The following is a 19,217-nucleotide window of genomic DNA, read 5'->3' as shown; positions in this document are numbered from 1 at the left end:
TAGTGGTTTTTAGTTTTTACAACATTTTTCGGTCGTCTGGTCGGCTTTCCTAATTAACCTAGAATTCCCTGTTTAGGGGGAATTCTATTTTTTAACATACTGGCAATCAAAGTTGTGTTTCATGGTCGTTGCTTTGTTATATTACCATAGTAAAAAATCTTACATAATTTAAATTTGATTTTTGTAATCTGAATAGATGTATTGTACTTTAGTCATTAAATATTATTGTAAAATTTTACTAAAATGCGTTGCAAGTTCAACATTTCAGTAGATAGCTGAACTAAACGCAAAAAAAATCAATGAAATGACGACCTGGACCATAGACTTCCAACCATAGAGAAGATAGGTCAGCTGACTTTACTTTTATCATTGGTCTTGTGATAAGTTGTAGTTCTCCTCCATTCTCGGCCCGACTTTTCCATCTTTATCGTCTTGTGAGTCTCATTTAATTATTTAACATCGAATTTGTGGTCTTGCAAGGTTTGTTTTTAGTCGTGCTTGTGTTATTCATTGTGGATATTTAGGTAACGTCCTGAAAATCGGTAAGCCTATTTACAACTCTGCCATTGACAGAATTTTGCTAGGCCTGTGTAAAGTGACTGATTGCTGAATTTTGGTACGTCGTCATAATTTTACTTCGTCTCTTAATGTAATCAATAATTTCCTTGATCATCACATTTATTGGTTAGAGCTGAGGTACGTGGATGAAGTGCAATTTAATAATTAACGCCCATCATGTGATCAATTTGTGGTACACCATTACCAACCCTAGCACACCCTACACTACACTAACATTGCGGTGACAAGTTTTCTTATAATTTGATCCCCCAATTTTTGAGATAACAAATTAATCCAAGCAATTAATTGTGCAACGTTCTTTTATTCACAAAATTGTTATACAGTCTTATAAATTCAAATAAGAAAGCACTTGATTGTCTTATTAGATTCTTGTAGAATGAAATAAAATGAAAAAAATACATTTGCTTTATTATTTGTATACCTACTAAAATTCAGAGTTAAGTTACCCCTGTATCAAGTTCAAATATATGTAGTTTGAACTATTTTAGATTTTGCGGGCAATAATGAACTACCTTTTAACTTTCAAAGTAGGTGTTAAATATACCTACCTTTAATATTCTGTACATAAATGTGATCACATAGATCTACATAATGATGTGGTTCTTGTAATGAATTTTTCTGGTATTTTATCATATTGAGATCACATGATGGCTCTCTTTATTTCAGCTATTGAAGGAGACTAAACTAAGTACTATGAATATTAAAATATAATTTTTTGTAGTATATCTTTTTATAGTATATATTTTGTATTTATTTAAAATTAAAGATTTTTTTATGTTAACATCGGCAGTATGAGTAATTCCTGTTTCTCTCCAATCTGTAATCTATCAAGCGCTGATCTTGACCGTCAATTTAAAACTTGTTAAATATCTGGTTTTGGTAATGGAAAGGTTTTGTTTGCCCATGTACAGGAACTTTTTCCAAAAATGTTGCAAAATAACTATGATGACTGGTTTCCTACAAACAAATAAATAAACATTATTTTTTCATAAATTAATTTAACTTTTTGTAGGGACATTCAATATTGTAAGGCAAAATTTATTATTTTTAAATTAACTCTTTGTATTTATTCTTGCATAATTTTGAAGTAGCAATGAGGCTTGAATCAAGGATAGGTATCTTAAAATCTGGTCCTTTAAAGTTTAAAGGGTTAAAATTTGACTCAAGTAAAGATATTCAGAATTGACAATGATGGATAGTGAAGTAATCAGCTGATAAGAATCATCTGATCTGTGACAGTTGCCTGCCTCCACTTTGATTGAACATATTTTGAGGTATTCCTAGCTACCAGCCCTTCAGGTTGCAGTCACAGTGTTAGAGTTGTCAGAATTGTAGTATTATGTAAATTCATTAATATCTGCGCTTCGGGAGTTTGCCACACAAAGTGACAGGGTACTTAACGGACAATGGTAGTCTTGGAAATGGCTTAGTATAATATGAACAGGATTGTTACGACTATTGACATTTAATAACGCTGTTTTAACCACCATTATATTACTAATATTAAATATCATTGAGAGAAAAAACTTCAGCAAATTACCATCTATTCTGTACAGTTGCCATTAGATATACATATTTGAGCAATCAAGGGGTTAACAATCTCAACAAAACCTCAACTATCAAGATAGTCAGCCACTCCAGACTGCTGGAGACTGTACGCAAGTTTTTCTGGGAGCAAACTTGACGTAATTTTTTTATTTTCGCAGATAAGAATATAAATTCAAAATGGCGGCGCGGGCCAATCTGAGGATGATTGCCAATGAAGAGAATGAGGACCAGTTCGGTTACGTGTTCGCCGTCTCCGGGCCTGGTGGGTAGCCTTGTCTTACTCTTACGGTTCAGCCATTCATTACGTCACATGTTCAGGGTAGGGAGGGGGTTGAAAAACCTCATGTGATAAGAGATAAGAGGAACCCCCAAGGCCTCTTCACACAACTCGTCACAAAATTTTAACATCATCTGTAAATAAAAATTGTGAAAACAATTTTGCTAGGTATTTGCTGTAGTGCTAAATACCTACATAGTCTGTGTAATATAAAATATTTATTTGTTATTCATTTATTATTCCTAATCGATCGTATATTCTGTTCTGTTGTTAATTTTCTAAATGGCTTTTTACTTTTAAAAATACCTATTTGTCTTCTTTCCATCCTGTTACCCACTGCTGGGGTGTAGGGCTCGAATCTTTTCCTTCCACTTACTCCGGTCCTGGGCAGTTTGGGTGGCCTCCTCCCACCCCGGGTCACTTTGTATAGAAATTTTACTATAAAGCGACCCGTTTTTGTTGTCCTTGACACAAGTCCAGTAATATTAACCCTTATCTTATTGCAATAAGGTACACTATTTGTTGAAGAGCGTTGTTCAGTAGTTAATAAGTTCAGGCTGTAAACTCTGTGGATCCTTTACCGACATTGGATGACGTCATCACAACAGACGCAATGCCCTAATTATGTTTGGACAGACGAGACTGTACTACCAGCAACACGCTATGGGTAGACCTGGAACTTGTGTCTTTGATATTAAAGGTTACCAATGGGCAGTTAACAGTGCACCACGTCGTCCACGTCTCGCATGTTACGTAATATTGCGACGAATGCTACTTAATTAGTTTAGCAGACCTGTTTTGAGTTTTGATAATAATAAAAATATTCATAACATAACATTTAGTTTTTGTTGTATTTCTAAAGAAAAGATTACGAGTCTTGTGTGCAGGTATTCACGTGATTAAAGAATTAATACAAATTTTCCTAAGCCTTTAAAAGTAAGGAAAGTAGTAAACGATGATCCAAGTTCCAACTATTGATTAATATTAATATCTTTCAGTAACACTGTTTTACTTATAAGATTTAAGTCTCGAAAACTAGTGCCTTCAAGCTAAACGTTTGAACAAGTAAAGCATATCCAAGGAACATCCATCTCTTTCGGCCCTCAGGGTGATTTTCTTGAACAGTTGTAGCTTTGTATTTGCTTGATATCAGCTGTTGAGATACTTTCAAGAGAATTGCTTGCAGAAAAAGATGCCAAACGCTGATGTCGCTCAAGGCCACATCAGCGTTTATTTTACGAACATGAGATGAAACGACGAGTAATCCAAATTGTAGGATATTAAGGAAGTTTTTACCCGACTATATAATGTAGAATGTAGGTATATGAATATAATGAATATCTGTATAATGTTCGTGGTTGATCAGTCGTAACGGCGGAGAAGATGTCCGGAGCGGCTATGTACGAGTTGGTGCGTGTCGGCTACAACGAGCTGGTGGGAGAGATCATCCGACTGGAGGGAGACATGGCCACCATTCAGGTATATACCTGCAAACACCTCCTTACTCATCTTAGTGTTTATCTGGTTGCCTTGTAGTGTTTTAGTGGCCAATTATATCGTACCCAACACACTTTTGTTACCATAGAAATATGGATCAGTTCCGAGATATTTGCCTACTTCTGCCGGCACTATCTTGTACCTATTTGACGTTGAATGTACTTAGTTCAACATAATGAGCTTGATTCATGAAAACCGAAATCTTACCCGGAAAACTTGGTGTACTTTCACTCAAAATTTTACAGAAGATCGAAGAATTTATAAGCGCAATGAGTTATGACCAAAAAAATATATTTTAGAAAAAAGAACATATAACAAACAAAAGGCTGAAGGTATGAATCTGCAGTGTCCAAGCGAATGAAATTAAAATAACAACCTAATTAATAATTTCTATTTCCCCAGGTGTACGAGGAAACCTCGGGTGTCACCGTCGGCGACCCCGTGCTCCGCACCGGCAAGCCTCTGTCCGTGGAGCTCGGCCCCGGCATCCTCGGCTCCATCTTCGACGGCATCCAGCGCCCGCTCAAGGACATCAACGAGATGACGCAGTCCATCTACATCCCCCGCGGTGTCAACGTGCCCTGTCTGTCGCGCGACATAAGCTGGGAGTTCAACCCCCTCAATGTCAAGGTCAGTCATACTCGGCTCCGTCTTCGACGGCGTCCAGCGCCCGCTCAAGGACATCAACGCGGTCCATCTACATCCCCCGCGGTGTCAACGTGCCCTGTCTGTCGCGCGACATAAGCTGGGAGTTCAACCCCCTCAATGTCAAGGTCAGTCATACTCGGCTCCCCGCTCAAGGACATCAACGAGATGGCGCAATCCATCTACATCCCCCGCGGTGTCAACGTGCCCTGTCACTGTCATATTTCAAGAAATTTTCTAACAAACGGAGACAACCTTCGAGGTTAGCACCGCTAACTAACTCTTAAGGAGAAGGTCATCAACTGTCCATAGAGGTCGGCCCCGACATCGACTTGTACTCCCAATTATAGTTCTCGAGTCCTTAGTTAGGTTCTTTAAGTGGACTCTTGTAATATAGGACTCGATTATAGCTCGTAATATACTCCACACAAACTCTCATCTTTCATTGTTCACTCGATCATAGCTCTTATTCCCACCGCATATACAGTAATGTATTCTCAGGTTGGCTCGCACATCACCGGCGGAGACCTGTACGGCGTGGTGCACGAGAACACGCTGGTGAAGCACCGCATGATCGTGCCGCCCAAGGCCAAGGGAACCGTCACCTACATCGCGCCCTCGGGCAACTACAAAGTCACTGTAAGTACCTACCATTGTCCGTGCTGTTAACTTACTACTGACTTGTATTCATTTGTTGCTGTTTTTAAAAATAGATTTATATGAAAGGATACATTTTTGCACTTAACTCGGAATTTAACATTTACCAAGGCGTTACTATAATTCAATTAATTTGTGTTCTATATTTTAAAACTGACATTCGATTGTCATATAAGCCTGAATAAGGATTAAATTATCGGTTTTGGTATTTAAGGGCAAAACTAGTTGTAAACGTTGTAACTACGTATATGTATACTTTATTTTAGATCTTAGATACTAAAACGACAGTCCGATTTTTCCGATTTGTCCAACCAATCTGTTATTTTAGTACAAAATTGGTACAAAATCAGGCCAATAGAACTGTTATTTCTATATCTGATATCTGAGATATTGAGCTATTAAACACAAGGCTTACGTTACAACCCCATAACCTTGTTTATAGGACATCGTGCTGGAGACCGAATTCGACGGCGAGAAGAACAAGTTCAGCATGTTGCAAGTGTGGCCCGTGCGCCAACCCCGCCCCAGCGCAGAGAAACAGCCCGCCAACCACCCGCTGCTCACCGGACAGCGTGTGCTCGACTCTCTGTTCCCGTACGTAGTCTGGGACAGGACAGGGCCTACTCTAGTGTCACTAGCGTCCGTCGTCGTATAGAACAAGTTCAGTGTGTTGCAACGGGTCACCCGTACGAATACGTCAAGTCTGGTGTAAATCGGCGCCTACACCAGTTACCCTAGCGTCCGTCGTTAGATAGAACAAGTTTCGCAGTATTTATATCCCTTTCGATTTTAAGTAGGTATTCCCAGTCGGGTTCGATAACGTAAAAGGCTGAAGTAAGTAAGTATTGCATGTAAAACTACAAAGAAATTTTAACGGAAAATAGAACCAGGTAACAACAGGCGGTCTATCATAGAGTATAGGCGGAGTATCATATACCAATCGAATAAGTTTTTATCCGAAAGTATCGAGCTGTAAGTCAACATTTAAAGCGTAAGCATTAATTCCGGTTAGGATTATGTAATTCGTATTCTAGTACATCTTAAAGTCGCTAGCATCTATAGAAAAAAATCTGATAAATTGTAATTCAAGTGTGAATATACTGTAATTATTGTAAATATGGTTGATTAGTGACACCCAACCGACCGCGAGTCAGACATAAACCCGTTCTGTGCGTAGGTGCGTGCAGGGCGGCACCACCGCCATCCCCGGGGCCTTCGGCTGCGGCAAGACAGTCATCTCGCAGGCGCTGTCCAAGTACTCCAACTCCGACGTCATCGTCTACGTGGGCTGCGGGGAGCGTGGTGCGTATTCTGAAACATCCTCCGGACTAATAAATAATAGTGGACTGTGAGCCGGCTAACCGATATCTTTGCCGGGAGAAAATAACCGAAAGTGCTTTTTGTTCTACGTTCTTGGGTGATTTAGTCCCTCCGCCGACGTACAGGCGGCTGACCTTCCCGGAGCCCCATAATATATCTCCCCTGCCTGCTTTACGACGTTATTATTTCCCGTGAAGCTGTGATGTCTTCACAATGTTTCGGATGGAAATTATTTCAATACCGACAATTACAATTACCTATTAGATAAAACGTTTATAAATGATTATGGAGTCTAAAAAATAAATAAATAGGACTAGAAAATAAGAAATATCACGAGAAAAGCTCGAAAAATGCTAGACTCAAAAATACTAGTCTAGTAAATCCTTAATCTTAGTCTCGTTCTTCTAATTTAGATTCATAAAACTCTTATTGTTACCAAGTTCATACTCGCACCGTTTCTTCTACCGCGACTCGTAGAACCTTACACTATTTCCCGTTGTTCCCAGGTAACGAGATGTCTGAGGTGCTTCGTGACTTCCCCGAGCTGACCGTTGAGATCGACGGTGTGACCGAGTCCATCATGAAGCGTACCGCGCTCGTCGCCAACACCTCCAACATGCCCGTGGCTGCCCGTGAGGCGTCCATCTACACTGGTAAGAGATCATTATCGCTAGCCTACTCTTCGATACTATTCAATAGTGTTCAATCCAAGCAGCCATCTTATCCCTATAAGAAACTCCTTTGGTTTTCAAAAAGTAGAATTCATCAGTCATCAATCACCAAATGAGAGCCTCGCGAGCGATAGTGTTGCGGGTTTCCCAGCACCGCTCTGCCGCTCTTAAAGGGAGTTTTCGGTACCGCGCAACTAAAGGTGGGAATAATATACCACCACCGATTCGTCAATTAAAGAGCAAAGCGATTTTCAAAATAAAATATCGGTTTTAACTTCTTAATTAACAGAAGCAACAAACAATGTTGAACATGAACTCTACTCTTTCGCTTCATGTTCCTATAAGTAGGAAATTAAGGTCTATGCCATTTATGCTGTGGGTATGAATAATAGTATTTTATGCAACCGTTGTTTAAGAGAGGTCAAAAAAGGCGAGTGGCGTGAGTAACAATTTGAAGCGAAGCCGAAAATTGTTAAAAAAGACGCCACGAGTATTTTTGACTCAGTTAAACAACGTTGCATACAATACTTTTTCTACGACCAAGCACTTACTTTGAAATAGAATTGTAAATTTAACAAATATTTTTCATTCAAGAAGTAGCAAAAATGGAGGGTACGGGCGGAAAAAGAATGAATGAAATTAAAAAACATGTCTATGGTTCACTTATTTGTCAGAGATGACATTTAATTTAAGGTTGTCAACAATGTATTTCATTCAATACTTTTTCTACTCCCGTACTTTTATTTGTCATTTAAAGGGTCGTGCACACACCTTTAAAACCCTACCTTATAGTTGTCAAGACAAGTCTTTAGTCTATTCCCCAAAAAAGAATTTGTGCATACACGCAGTATCTTTTTGGCGATTTTACGATACTTCGTGTAATAACCATGATAATCTGACAAATAAGTGAACCATAGACATGTTTTTTTTTAAATTGCATTCATTCATTCATTCTTTTCCCGCCCGTACTCTACATTTATGCTACTTCTTGAATTAAAAATATTTGTTAAATTTACAATTTTATTTCAAAGTGCTTGAACGTAGAAAAAGTATTGTATGCAACGTTTTTTAACTGAGTCCAAAAATACTTGTGGCGTCTTTATTAACAATTTTCGGCTTCGCCTCAAATTGTTACTCACGCCATTCGCCTTTTTTGACCTATCTTAAACAACGGTTGCATAAAATACTATTTTAAGTGGTCATTACACGAAGTATCGAAAAAGTGCCAAAAAGATACTGCGTGTATGCACAAATGCTTTTTTTGGGAATAGACTAAAGACTTGTCTTGACAGCTATAAGGTAGGGTTTTAAAGGTGTGTGTGTGTGCACGACTCTTTAAATGACAAATAAAAGTACGGGAGTAGAAAAAGAATGTATCTATTTATCTAAGTATAAGGTAGTTTTTAAGGTTTCTTGTATCATTAGTTACTTTAGATCGTATGTTTTTTTTTAAGTTACTTTGATGTGTAAATCTGTAAATCTGAGTATAAGATGTTAACATATTTGTACAGTGCGTTACTGAAGTTTCTGTAGTGTCCTTTTACATTTAATGTCGATATTATCTAAACTTTATGTTGCCGTTATTGGGAACTTTCCTAAAACGGGTTATTTTCTGTGCGTCAAATTATAAAGAACTAGCGACCTGCCCCGGGTTAACAAATTATACATAAACCTTCCTCTTGAATCACTATCGATTAAAAAAATCGCATCAAAATCCGTTGCGTAGTTAAAGATCTAAGCATACATACAGACAGGCGGCGGGAAGCGACTTTGTTTTATACTATGTAGTGACGCTGATTAACAATAATGTGTTAACTTACACTAATTTAACAATAAGATGTCAACTCAAAAAAATTACGTTCAGAGTTGACATTTTATTGCAGAATGAATGTGGGGGTAACACATTTTTGCTAAACGGCATCCCTATATTTGATGATCTGGTTTTGGCCAGGTATCACCCTGTCCGAGTACTTCCGCGACATGGGCTACAACGTGTCCATGATGGCGGACTCCACGTCCCGCTGGGCGGAGGCGCTGCGCGAGATCTCGGGCCGCCTGGCCGAGATGCCGGCCGACTCCGGCTACCCCGCCTACCTGGGCGCCCGGCTGGCCTCCTTCTACGAACGCGCCGGTCGCGTCAAGTGCTTGGGCAACCCCGACAGAGAGGGTGAGTCATATTCTATTTCACACCATTGTATGGGTGATCCGGAATAGGGATTGCAGAACCGGTACTGTTTAAAAGAACCGGGATTTTCGGTACCGGGCAAAAATGGAACCGGGATTTCCCGGTATTTTCGGTACTTTCGGGACTGCCTTCAAAAATCAGTTTTCACATCAATTTTCAGTAAAAAAAGCGTAAAACGACCACGAATCTTTCTTAAAACAATAAAAAAGTAGCACAGTGAAGGTACACACTTCTTTTGTACCATAATATGTGTCTTTAAGTCACACAATCATTAATATAATTTGTTTTTTTTTTCCTAAACTACATGATATTTTTACTATCTTTGTTGATTGGCAAAAACTGAATTGTGGCTCAGTAATATCATTACTTTTTTAAAATATGTAAGACGTTTTGTGAAAAAGGATAAAAAAAATTATAATTTTCGCATGCGTTCAAAATGGGCTGTGGACCTTCGAACATATAATAACAGAACTATCAATACGACAAATCAAGAAATTATTCAGCCAGAATTATTAATTCATTTAAAATATCATTATCATAAGTGAGTTTCTTATAAGTGTTTGAAATTGAATTAAAAGTAGTATTTTATTAATTACAAAATTGTCTCTATTTTTGCGTCTAGTTAGTACCTATACAAATATGAAATAACTAATTGTTCGTATAAAATTATTTATCGTACAAACATTTATGCCCTTAAAGCAGCGGTCGGCAACCCGCGTCCCGTGAACCTGCCACTTGCGGCCCGCGAGCCTCCCTGGCTATTTTGTATGTAATATTGACAAACGACAATGTCAGATAACGTCATAAATATTAACAAAGTGCGGCCCGCGTCAACTTCGTTAACTACTATGTGGCCCTTGGCTGGTAAAAGGTTGCCGACCGCTGCCTTAAAGTATCAAATTATGCAATTTTATATTGTCGGCATTGTCAAACCCATTGACTTTTTTTTTAATTTATTTTAATGTAGTGGTCAGCCGTAAAAGTATTACCATCAGCCTTAGATTGATAAAATATATTTATTTTCTTTATAAAACATGATATTTCATGCTAAGTAACAGAAAGCAGTCAAATATTGTACCGGAAATTATAGTCCCGAAAATCCCGGGAGTACCGGGATTTTAATTTTGAAATCCCGGTTCTTTGCTTGGCTCTAAATCCCGGGAATTCCCGGTCATTTCGGTACCGGTATTTCCCGGGAGCAAACCCTAATCCGGAAACGCTTTGCCCTGTTATACGACTTGTCTTCGATGCTCGACACTTTGTCCCGTTGGACCCAGGCTCCGCGTCAGGTCTTCGGTAGTCTGGCGACCTGGCCGTCTGGCCTTCTATGAACGCGACGGTCGCGTCAAGTGCTCGGGCGACCCCGATGGGGAGGGTAAGCCGTTGCGTCATATGTCATATTCCACACCATGCTATAGGCGATCCGTAAGCACGTTGTCCTGTTCTACGACTAGTCTTTGATGGACGCTGCACTATGTCGGTGATACCTCATGGCGTGGCGCGTATGATAATCGATCGCACTTTGTATAAGTCTTCCTACTTTCTGTATATTTTAATGCTACTGAATTATTATCTAACATGTAAAAATGTCTGATCAGAAAGTATATCAAATCGAATGAAGTACGTTAGCGGTTTCCTTAGCAGATGCAGATCGATCACCTTTACCCCCTTCCAGGTTCCGTGTCCATCGTCGGCGCCGTGTCGCCGCCCGGCGGTGACTTCTCGGACCCCGTGACCGCCGCCACCCTGGGCATTGTCCAGGTGTTCTGGGGTCTCGACAAGAAGCTCGCCCAGAGGAAGCACTTCCCCTCCATCAACTGGCTCATCTCCTACAGGTACCGTATTAGTTGACTTCTCGGACCCTGTGACCGCCGCCACCCTGGGCATTGTCCAGGTGTTCTGGGGTCTCGACAAGAAGCTCGCCCAGAGGAAGCACTTCCCCTCCATCAACTGGCTCATCTCCTACAGGTACCGTATTAGTTGACTTCTCGGACCCTGTGACCGCCGCCACCCTGGGCATTGTCCAGGTGTTCTGGGGTCTCGACAAGAAGCTCGCCCAGAGGAAGCACTTCCCCTCCATCAACTGGCTCATCTCCTACAGGTACCGTATTAGTTGACTTCTCGGACCCTGTGACCGCCGCCACCCTGGGCATTGTCCAGGTGTTCTGGGGTCTCGACAAGAAGCTCGCCCAGAGGAAGCACTTCCCCTCCATCAACTGGCTCATCTCCTACAGGTACCGTATTAGTTGACTTCTCGGACCCTGTGACCGCCGCCACCCTGGGCATTGTCCAGGTGTTCTGGGGTCTCGACAAGAAGCTCGCCCAGAGGAAGCACTTCCCCTCCATCAACTGGCTCATCTCCTACAGGTACCGTATTAGTTGACTTCTCGGACCCTGTGACCGCCGCCACCCTGGGCATTGTCCAGGTGTTCTGGGGTCTCGACAAGAAGCTCGCCCAGAGGAAGCACTTCCCCTCCATCAACTGGCTCATCTCCTACAGGTACCGTATTAGTTGACTTCTCGGACCCTGTGACCGCCGCCACCCTGGGCATTGTCCAGGTGTTCTGGGGTCTCGACAAGAAGCTCGCCCAGAGGAAGCACTTCCCCTCCATCAACTGGCTCATCTCCTACAGGTACCGTATTAGTTGACTTCTCGGACCCTGTGACCGCCGCCACCCTGGGCATTGTCCAGGTGTTCTGGGGTCTCGACAAGAAGCTCGCCCAGAGGAAGCACTTCCCCTCCATCAACTGGCTCATCTCCTACAGGTACCGTATTAGTTGACTTCTCGGACCCTGTGACCGCCGCCACCCTGGGCATTGTCCAGGTGTTCTGGGGTCTCGACAAGAAGCTCGCCCAGAGGAAGCACTTCCCCTCCATCAACTGGCTCATCTCCTACAGGTACCGTATTAGTTGACTTCTCGGACCCTGTGACCGCCGCCACCCTGGGCATTGTCCAGGTGTTCTGGGGTCTCGACAAGAAGCTCGCCCAGAGGAAGCACTTCCCCTCCATCAACTGGCTCATCTCCTACAGGTACCGTATTAGTTGACTTCTCGGACCCTGTGACCGCCGCCACCCTGGGCATTGTCCAGGTGTTCTGGGGTCTCGACAAGAAGCTCGCCCAGAGGAAGCACTTCCCCTCCATCAACTGGCTCATCTCCTACAGGTACCGTATTAGTTGACTTCTCGGACCCTGTGACCGCCGCCACCCTGGGCATTGTCCAGGTGTTCTGGGGTCTCGACAAGAAGCTCGCCCAGAGGAAGCACTTCCCCTCCATCAACTGGCTCATCTCCTACAGGTACCGTATTAGTTGACTTCTCGGACCCTGTGACCGCCGCCACCCTGGGCATTGTCCAGGTGTTCTGGGGTCTCGACAAGAAGCTCGCCCAGAGGAAGCACTTCCCCTCCATCAACTGGCTCATCTCCTACAGGTACCGTATTAGTTGACTTCTCGGACCCTGTGACCGCCGCCACCCTGGGCATTGTCCAGGTGTTCTGGGGTCTCGACAAGAAGCTCGCCCAGAGGAAGCACTTCCCCTCCATCAACTGGCTCATCTCCTACAGGTACCGTATTAGTTGACTTCTCGGACCCTGTGACCGCCGCCACCCTGGGCATTGTCCAGGTGTTCTGGGGTCTCGACAAGAAGCTCGCCCAGAGGAAGCACTTCCCCTCCATCAACTGGCTCATCTCCTACAGGTACCGTATTAGTTGACTTCTCGGACCCTGTGACCGCCGCCACCCTGGGCATTGTCCAGGTGTTCTGGGGTCTCGACAAGAAGCTCGCCCAGAGGAAGCACTTCCCCTCCATCAACTGGCTCATCTCCTACAGGTACCGTATTAGTTGACTTCTCGGACCCTGTGACCGCCGCCACCCTGGGCATTGTCCAGGTGTTCTGGGGTCTCGACAAGAAGCTCGCCCAGAGGAAGCACTTCCCCTCCATCAACTGGCTCATCTCCTACAGGTACCGTATTAGTTGACTTCTCGGACCCCGTGACCGCCGCCACCCTGGGCATTGTCCAGGTGTTCTGGGGTCTCGACAAGAAGCTCGCCCAGAGGAAGCACTTCCCCTCCATCAACTGGCTCATCTCCTACAGGTACCGTATTAGTTGACTTCTCGGACCCTGTGACCGCCGCCACCCTGGGCATTGTCCAGGTGTTCTGGGGTCTCGACAAGAAGCTCGCCCAGAGGAAGCACTTCCCCTCCATCAACTGGCTCATCTCCTACAGGTACCGTATTAGTTGACTTCTCGGACCCTGTGACCGCCGCCACCCTGGGCATTGTCCAGGTGTTCTGGGGTCTCGACAAGAAGCTCGCCCAGAGGAAGCACTTCCCCTCCATCAACTGGCTCATCTCCTACAGGTACCGTATTAGTTGACTTCTCGGACCCTGTGACCGCCGCCACCCTGGGCATTGTCCAGGTGTTCTGGGGTCTCGACAAGAAGCTCGCCCAGAGGAAGCACTTCCCCTCCATCAACTGGCTCATCTCTTACTACAGGTTATATTAGTTCGCTACCTTATGAAAGTTATGAAATATGCTCTAAGCTAAGACATCGCTTCGCTCATCTGGTTATTAGAAATGATCATTGCCAATGAAATATACAGTACATAGATAGAAGCCTATATGCTTGCGCTCAGTCTATCTCAAATAAATTGTGATACAGATGTAGTGCATAATTATTTTCCATCGTGTTTTCTCGGAAAGGTCATCCTACTTCAGTCAACCTCAGTACTTTTTGTACCGAGACTGACTGAAATAGCAATTAAGACACGTTTGTACGTTATCGTGAAAATACGATGGAAAATAATTAAATAATTATGCACTACATTTGTACATGTCGTTTTAATGACTGCGACGTTATTCTCACTAACGACTATTCAAAAGGTTCCTAGATGTTATCTAGTTTATTAAAATCATGCAAGTTTTATAAAACAAAATATCGTCAACAATATCAATTGACGTTTTGTTCGCAGCAAGTACATGCGCGCTCTCGACGACTTCTACGACAAGAACTACGCCGACTTCGTGCCGCTCAGGACCAAGGTGACCACTCATATAAAAAGTAGCCAGGCCGTTTTTAAACTTTACAAATATTAACTTTAAATAATATTCTGCCTCTGAAAGTTGCCGAAATCTTTCATTTTGTCGCGATTTAATTCAAAATACAAGTAGATGTCGCTACGGTCCCCTTGACCCATAATATGGTGGAAAGATTTGCTGGCTATGGATGAGGTCTTGGTGGCTCAGATGGCAGAGCGCTGGAGTATCGATCCAGAGGCCGTGAGTTCAAGTCTCACCCAAGACAGTAATTTTTCCACTTTTAAATTTATTCTAAGCTTAATAGCATCGTTCGCAGACGTTTCTGCTTGTTAAAAAATAAAATACAAGTCGTCCAGTATGACGTACATATTCACCTCCCACACTGACCGAGGGTTGGAAAAACATTTTGTGTCGATAATCTACCACCACAGACAATCCAACCTCTAGACATAGCATAGTCGCGCTACCCCCTCTGCCACACATACGGTAGCGTTACTCCATCTTCGAGTCGATCCCGTGCCGCGATCGGTCCGTGTCTCCGAACGGACCAATCACGGCACGGGATTCGCTCACCTCGTCCCCCCGCACCCCCGTATTTTTGGCAGCATCGGTTTCACGAAAGAATCGGCCTAAGCTCAGTCTAGAGGTCGGATTGTCGGACACTGACAATGTCGTATTTTATTTTTGAACTTAATAAGTGACCATTTGAAACATGACAGGTGAAGGAGATCCTCCAGGAGGAAGAAGATCTGTCGGAGATCGTGCAGCTGGTGGGCAAGGCGTCGCTGGCCGAGACCGACAAGATCACGCTCGAGGTCGCCAAGCTGCTCAAGGACGACTTCCTGCAGCAGAACAGGTACACAGGCCCTAGTGCGCCAAGTGTGTCTGTCTGTACACTCTAATCTCACCACATTTTACGTGAAAGTGGTCACGGAGAAAATAATTTATTTTTACCGTTCTTAAGCAGTATAAAATTACAAGAAAAATTGTGTCGAAAAATCTGAGACGGAGTACGTCTCAGATTTTGTTTCATCATATTTGGCGTAATACGATTTTACGATCACATTTACTTATATCATAAATGAAACAGAATTTACTACCATTTAAGGTTAACTTTGTCTACATATCAAATATTTTTTTATATAGGTCCTTGATTATTATTAATGAGGGTACGTTTAATCTACTCGACAGTTACTCGGCCTACGATCGCTTCTGCCCGTTCTACAAGACGGTGGGCATGCTGAAGAACATGATCGCGTTCTACGACATGTCGCGACACGCCGTGGAGGCCACCGCGCAGTCCGACAACAAGGTCACGTGGAACACCATCCGCGACGCCATGGGGCCCATCCTCTACCAGCTCTCCTCCATGAAGTTCAAGGTCAGTCATACATGAGAACATGATCGCGGTGTACGACATGTCGCGACACGCCGTGGAGGCCACCGCGCAGTCCGACAACAAGGTCACGTGGAACACCATCCGCGACGCCATGGGGCCCATCCTCTACCAGCTCTCCTCCATGAAGTTCAAGGTCAGTCATACATGAGAACATGATCGCGGTGTACGACATGTCGCGACACGCCGTGGAGGCCACCGCGCAGTCCGACAACAAGGTCACGTGGAACACCATCCGCGACGCCATGGGGCCCATCCTCTACCAGCTCTCCTCCATGAAGTTCAAGGTCAGTCATACATGAGAACATGATCGCGGTGTACGACATGTCGCGACACGCCGTGGAGGCCACCGCGCAGTCCGACAACAAGGTCACGTGGAACACCATCCGCGACGCCATGGGGCCCATCCTCTACCAGCTCTCCTCCATGAAGTTCAAGGTCAGTCATACATGAGAACATGATCGCGGTGTACGACATGTCGCGACACGCCGTGGAGGCCACCGCGCAGTCCGACAACAAGGTCACGTGGAACACCATCCGCGACGCCATGGGGCCCATCCTCTACCAGCTCTCCTCCATGAAGTTCAAGGTCAGTCATACATGAGAACATGATCGCGGTGTACGACATGTCGCGACACGCCGTGGAGGCCACCGCGCAGTCCGACAACAAGGTCACGTGGAACACCATCCGCGACGCCATGGGGCCCATCCTCTACCAGCTCTCCTCCATGAAGTTCAAGGTCAGTCATACATGAGAACATGATCGCGGTGTACGACATGTCGCGACACGCCGTGGAGGCCACCGCGCAGTCCGACAACAAGGTCACGTGGAACACCATCCGCGACGCCATGGGGCCCATCCTCTACCAGCTCTCCTCCATGAAGTTCAAGGTCAGTCATACATGAGAACATGATCGCGGTGTACGACATGTCGCGACACGCCGTGGAGGCCACCGCGCAGTCCGACAACAAGGTCACGTGGAACACCATCCGCGACGCCATGGGGCCCATCCTCTACCAGCTCTCCTCCATGAAGTTCAAGGTCAGTCATACATGAGAACATGATCGCGGTGTACGACATGTCGCGACACGCCGTGGAGGCCACCGCGCAGTCCGACAACAAGGTCACGTGGAACACCATCCGCGACGCCATGGGGCCCATCCTCTACCAGCTCTCCTCCATGAAGTTCAAGGTCAGTCATACATGAGAACATGATCGCGGTGTACGACATGTCGCGACACGCCGTGGAGGCCACCGCGCAGTCCGACAACAAGGTCACGTGGAACACCATCCGCGACGCCATGGGGCCCATCCTCTACCAGCTCTCCTCCATGAAGTTCAAGGTCAGTCATACATGAGAACATGATCGCGGTGTACGACATGTCGCGACACGCCGTGGAGGCCACCGCGCAGTCCGACAACAAGGTCACGTGGAACACCATCCGCGACGCCATGGGGCCCATCCTCTACCAGCTCTCCTCCATGAAGTTCAAGGTCAGTCATACATGAGAACATGATCGCGGTGTACGACATGTCGCGACACGCCGTGGAGGCCACCGCGCAGTCCGACAACAAGGTCACGTGGAACACCATCCGCGACGCCATGGGGCCCATCCTCTACCAGCTCTCCTCCATGAAGTTCAAGGTCAGTCATACATGAGAACATGATCGCGGTGTACGACATGTCGCGACACGCCGTGGAGGCCACCGCGCAGTCCGACAACAAGGTCACGTGGAACACCATCCGCGACGCCATGGGGCCCATCCTCTACCAGCTCTCCTCCATGAAGTTCAAGGTCACTTTACTTACCATAATATGCTTCGCGACACCCACCAGTAGTCTAAAAGAAAAATGCTTCTAGACACGAACCTTGCTAGTCATTATGATAAAGAGTTTAAAGACCTACTAAATGTAGGATTTCTCCAACAAGGGCTGATAATGATTTTTGGATTAGTGAGTTTTCTTAAACCTGCCATTATGTGCCTACGTTTCAGTGCAGAGAGTCCTTTCTGTGGTGTCTTCTAAATTGAACCCGCCAAAACGAACTAATCACAGCGAACAAGTCACACTAATAATCTGATAGGCAAAATTGTTGTCATATAAATAGTTTTATTCACGACCAGAATAAAAAAAATATTAGCTTTTGACAGTTTGGATAGTTGCTGATGCTGGCCAAGCTCAAGTTCAGCAACTAGACGGCCCCAGCTCTTGTCGGTGGAGTTGCCGACGATCATCCCTTTTATTTATATCTAGATATGTACAAAATAGCCACACTATACTTATTAAGGCATAATGTAAATTTATTAATTTCCGCTACCCAAAGGTCGTCTGGAAGAGATCGCTTTTTAGCGATAAGACCGCCCGTTGTTTACCTCTGTTTGTATTTCTGTTTTATTTGTATCGTCTTCTTTTATTGAGGTGTGCAATAAAGAGTATTTGTATCGTAAGGCAACATCCAAGTCTCATGGAATAAATAATATGAATGCAACGTTTCGGTGGCAGGACCCCGTGAAAGAAGGCGAGGCTAAGATCAAGGCGGACTTCGACCAGCTGCTCGAGGACATGGCCGCCGCCTTCCGCAACCTGGAGGACTAGACCACCCACGCGCGGGCCCGGCCTCCACCTGGCGGACTAGACCACCCACGCGCGGGCCCGGCCTCCACCTGGCGGACTAGACCACCCACGCGCGGGCCCGGCCTCCACCTGGCGGACTAGACCACCCACGCGCGGGCCCGGCCTCCACCTGGCGGACTAGACCACCCACGCGCGGGCCCGGCCTCCACCTGGCGGACTAGACCACCCACGCGCGGGCCCGGCCTCCACCTGGCGGACTAGACCACCCACGCGCGGGCACGGCCTCCACCTGGCGGACTAGACCACCCACGCGCGGGCCCGGCCTCCACCTGGCGGACTAGACCACCCACACGCAGGCCCGGCCTCCACCACCGTGGCCCTGAGGGCCTACCGCGAACCACGTTCGACTGTTACCTCCCTGTCACACTTACGTACGAATTTACAAGTGCGACAGAGAGGAAACACGTCGAACGTCGTTCGCGGTAGGCGCTCTGTTCATGTTCCATCCGTGCGTGGCGTCGCCTGTCCCATTACTGCTGCAGTTACCTGCTATTATACATGTTTAACCTTTTGACCGCCTAGAACACGCTAGAGGCGTCGTAACTAGTCGCGCCCGGCGCCATTAATACATTTAAGTGTTATGGCGTACGCTGTTGAGTAACCGTGAAGTTTAACGCCAACGTTTTTAATTGATGACGTAAAGCGTTCAAAGAGTTAAAGGCCCAACAGTTTTATCCGCTTGTAGTTTTTAATGTTAGCACTTGAATGATACTGCACGAACGTCTCCGGATAGTTGACGCCACGCCACGGATTGTCGCCCTTATT

At 45.1% G+C, this 19,217-nt stretch overlaps 1 protein-coding gene across 1 annotated transcript; it reads left to right on the top strand.

Annotated features, from left to right (window-relative positions):
• Nucleotides 1–333: 333 nt before the first annotated feature.
• On the top strand, nucleotides 334–18,436 carry LOC134653605 (V-type proton ATPase catalytic subunit A). Its single transcript, XM_063509003.1, has 14 exons — nucleotides 334–434; nucleotides 2,286–2,389; nucleotides 3,771–3,883; nucleotides 4,304–4,531; nucleotides 5,048–5,185; nucleotides 5,646–5,797; nucleotides 6,381–6,505; nucleotides 7,030–7,176; nucleotides 9,146–9,361; nucleotides 11,055–11,214; nucleotides 14,354–14,423; nucleotides 15,140–15,276; nucleotides 15,612–15,801; nucleotides 18,321–18,436. The coding sequence occupies exons 2-14, from the start codon at nucleotides 2,305–2,307 to the stop codon at nucleotides 18,411–18,413; spliced, it is 1,854 nt and encodes a 617-aa protein (XP_063365073.1). The 5' UTR covers nucleotides 334–434; nucleotides 2,286–2,304; the 3' UTR covers nucleotides 18,414–18,436.
• Nucleotides 18,437–19,217: the final 781 nt, after the last annotated feature.

This window comes from Cydia amplana, chromosome 13, assembly GCF_948474715.1.
Source record: "Cydia amplana chromosome 13, ilCydAmpl1.1, whole genome shotgun sequence".
Taxonomy (NCBI): Eukaryota; Metazoa; Arthropoda; class Insecta; order Lepidoptera; family Tortricidae; genus Cydia; species Cydia amplana.
This window is presented reverse-complemented; position numbering and strand designations above follow the sequence as displayed.

What these genes read in the sequence shown, in the direction of transcription:
- LOC134653605 (XM_063509003.1), top strand. Translation starts at nt 2,305, where the DNA reads ATGGCGGCGCGGGCCAATCTGAGGATGATTGCCAATGAAGAGAATGAG. An exon ending in TGAGGCGTCCATCTACACTG is followed by an intron (nt 7,177 to 9,145) that starts GTAAGAGATCAT and finishes GGTTTTGGCCAG; the next exon opens with GTATCACCCTGTCCGAGTAC. An exon ending in TCGTGCCGCTCAGGACCAAG is followed by an intron (nt 14,424 to 15,139) that starts GTGACCACTCAT and finishes GAAACATGACAG; the next exon opens with GTGAAGGAGATCCTCCAGGA.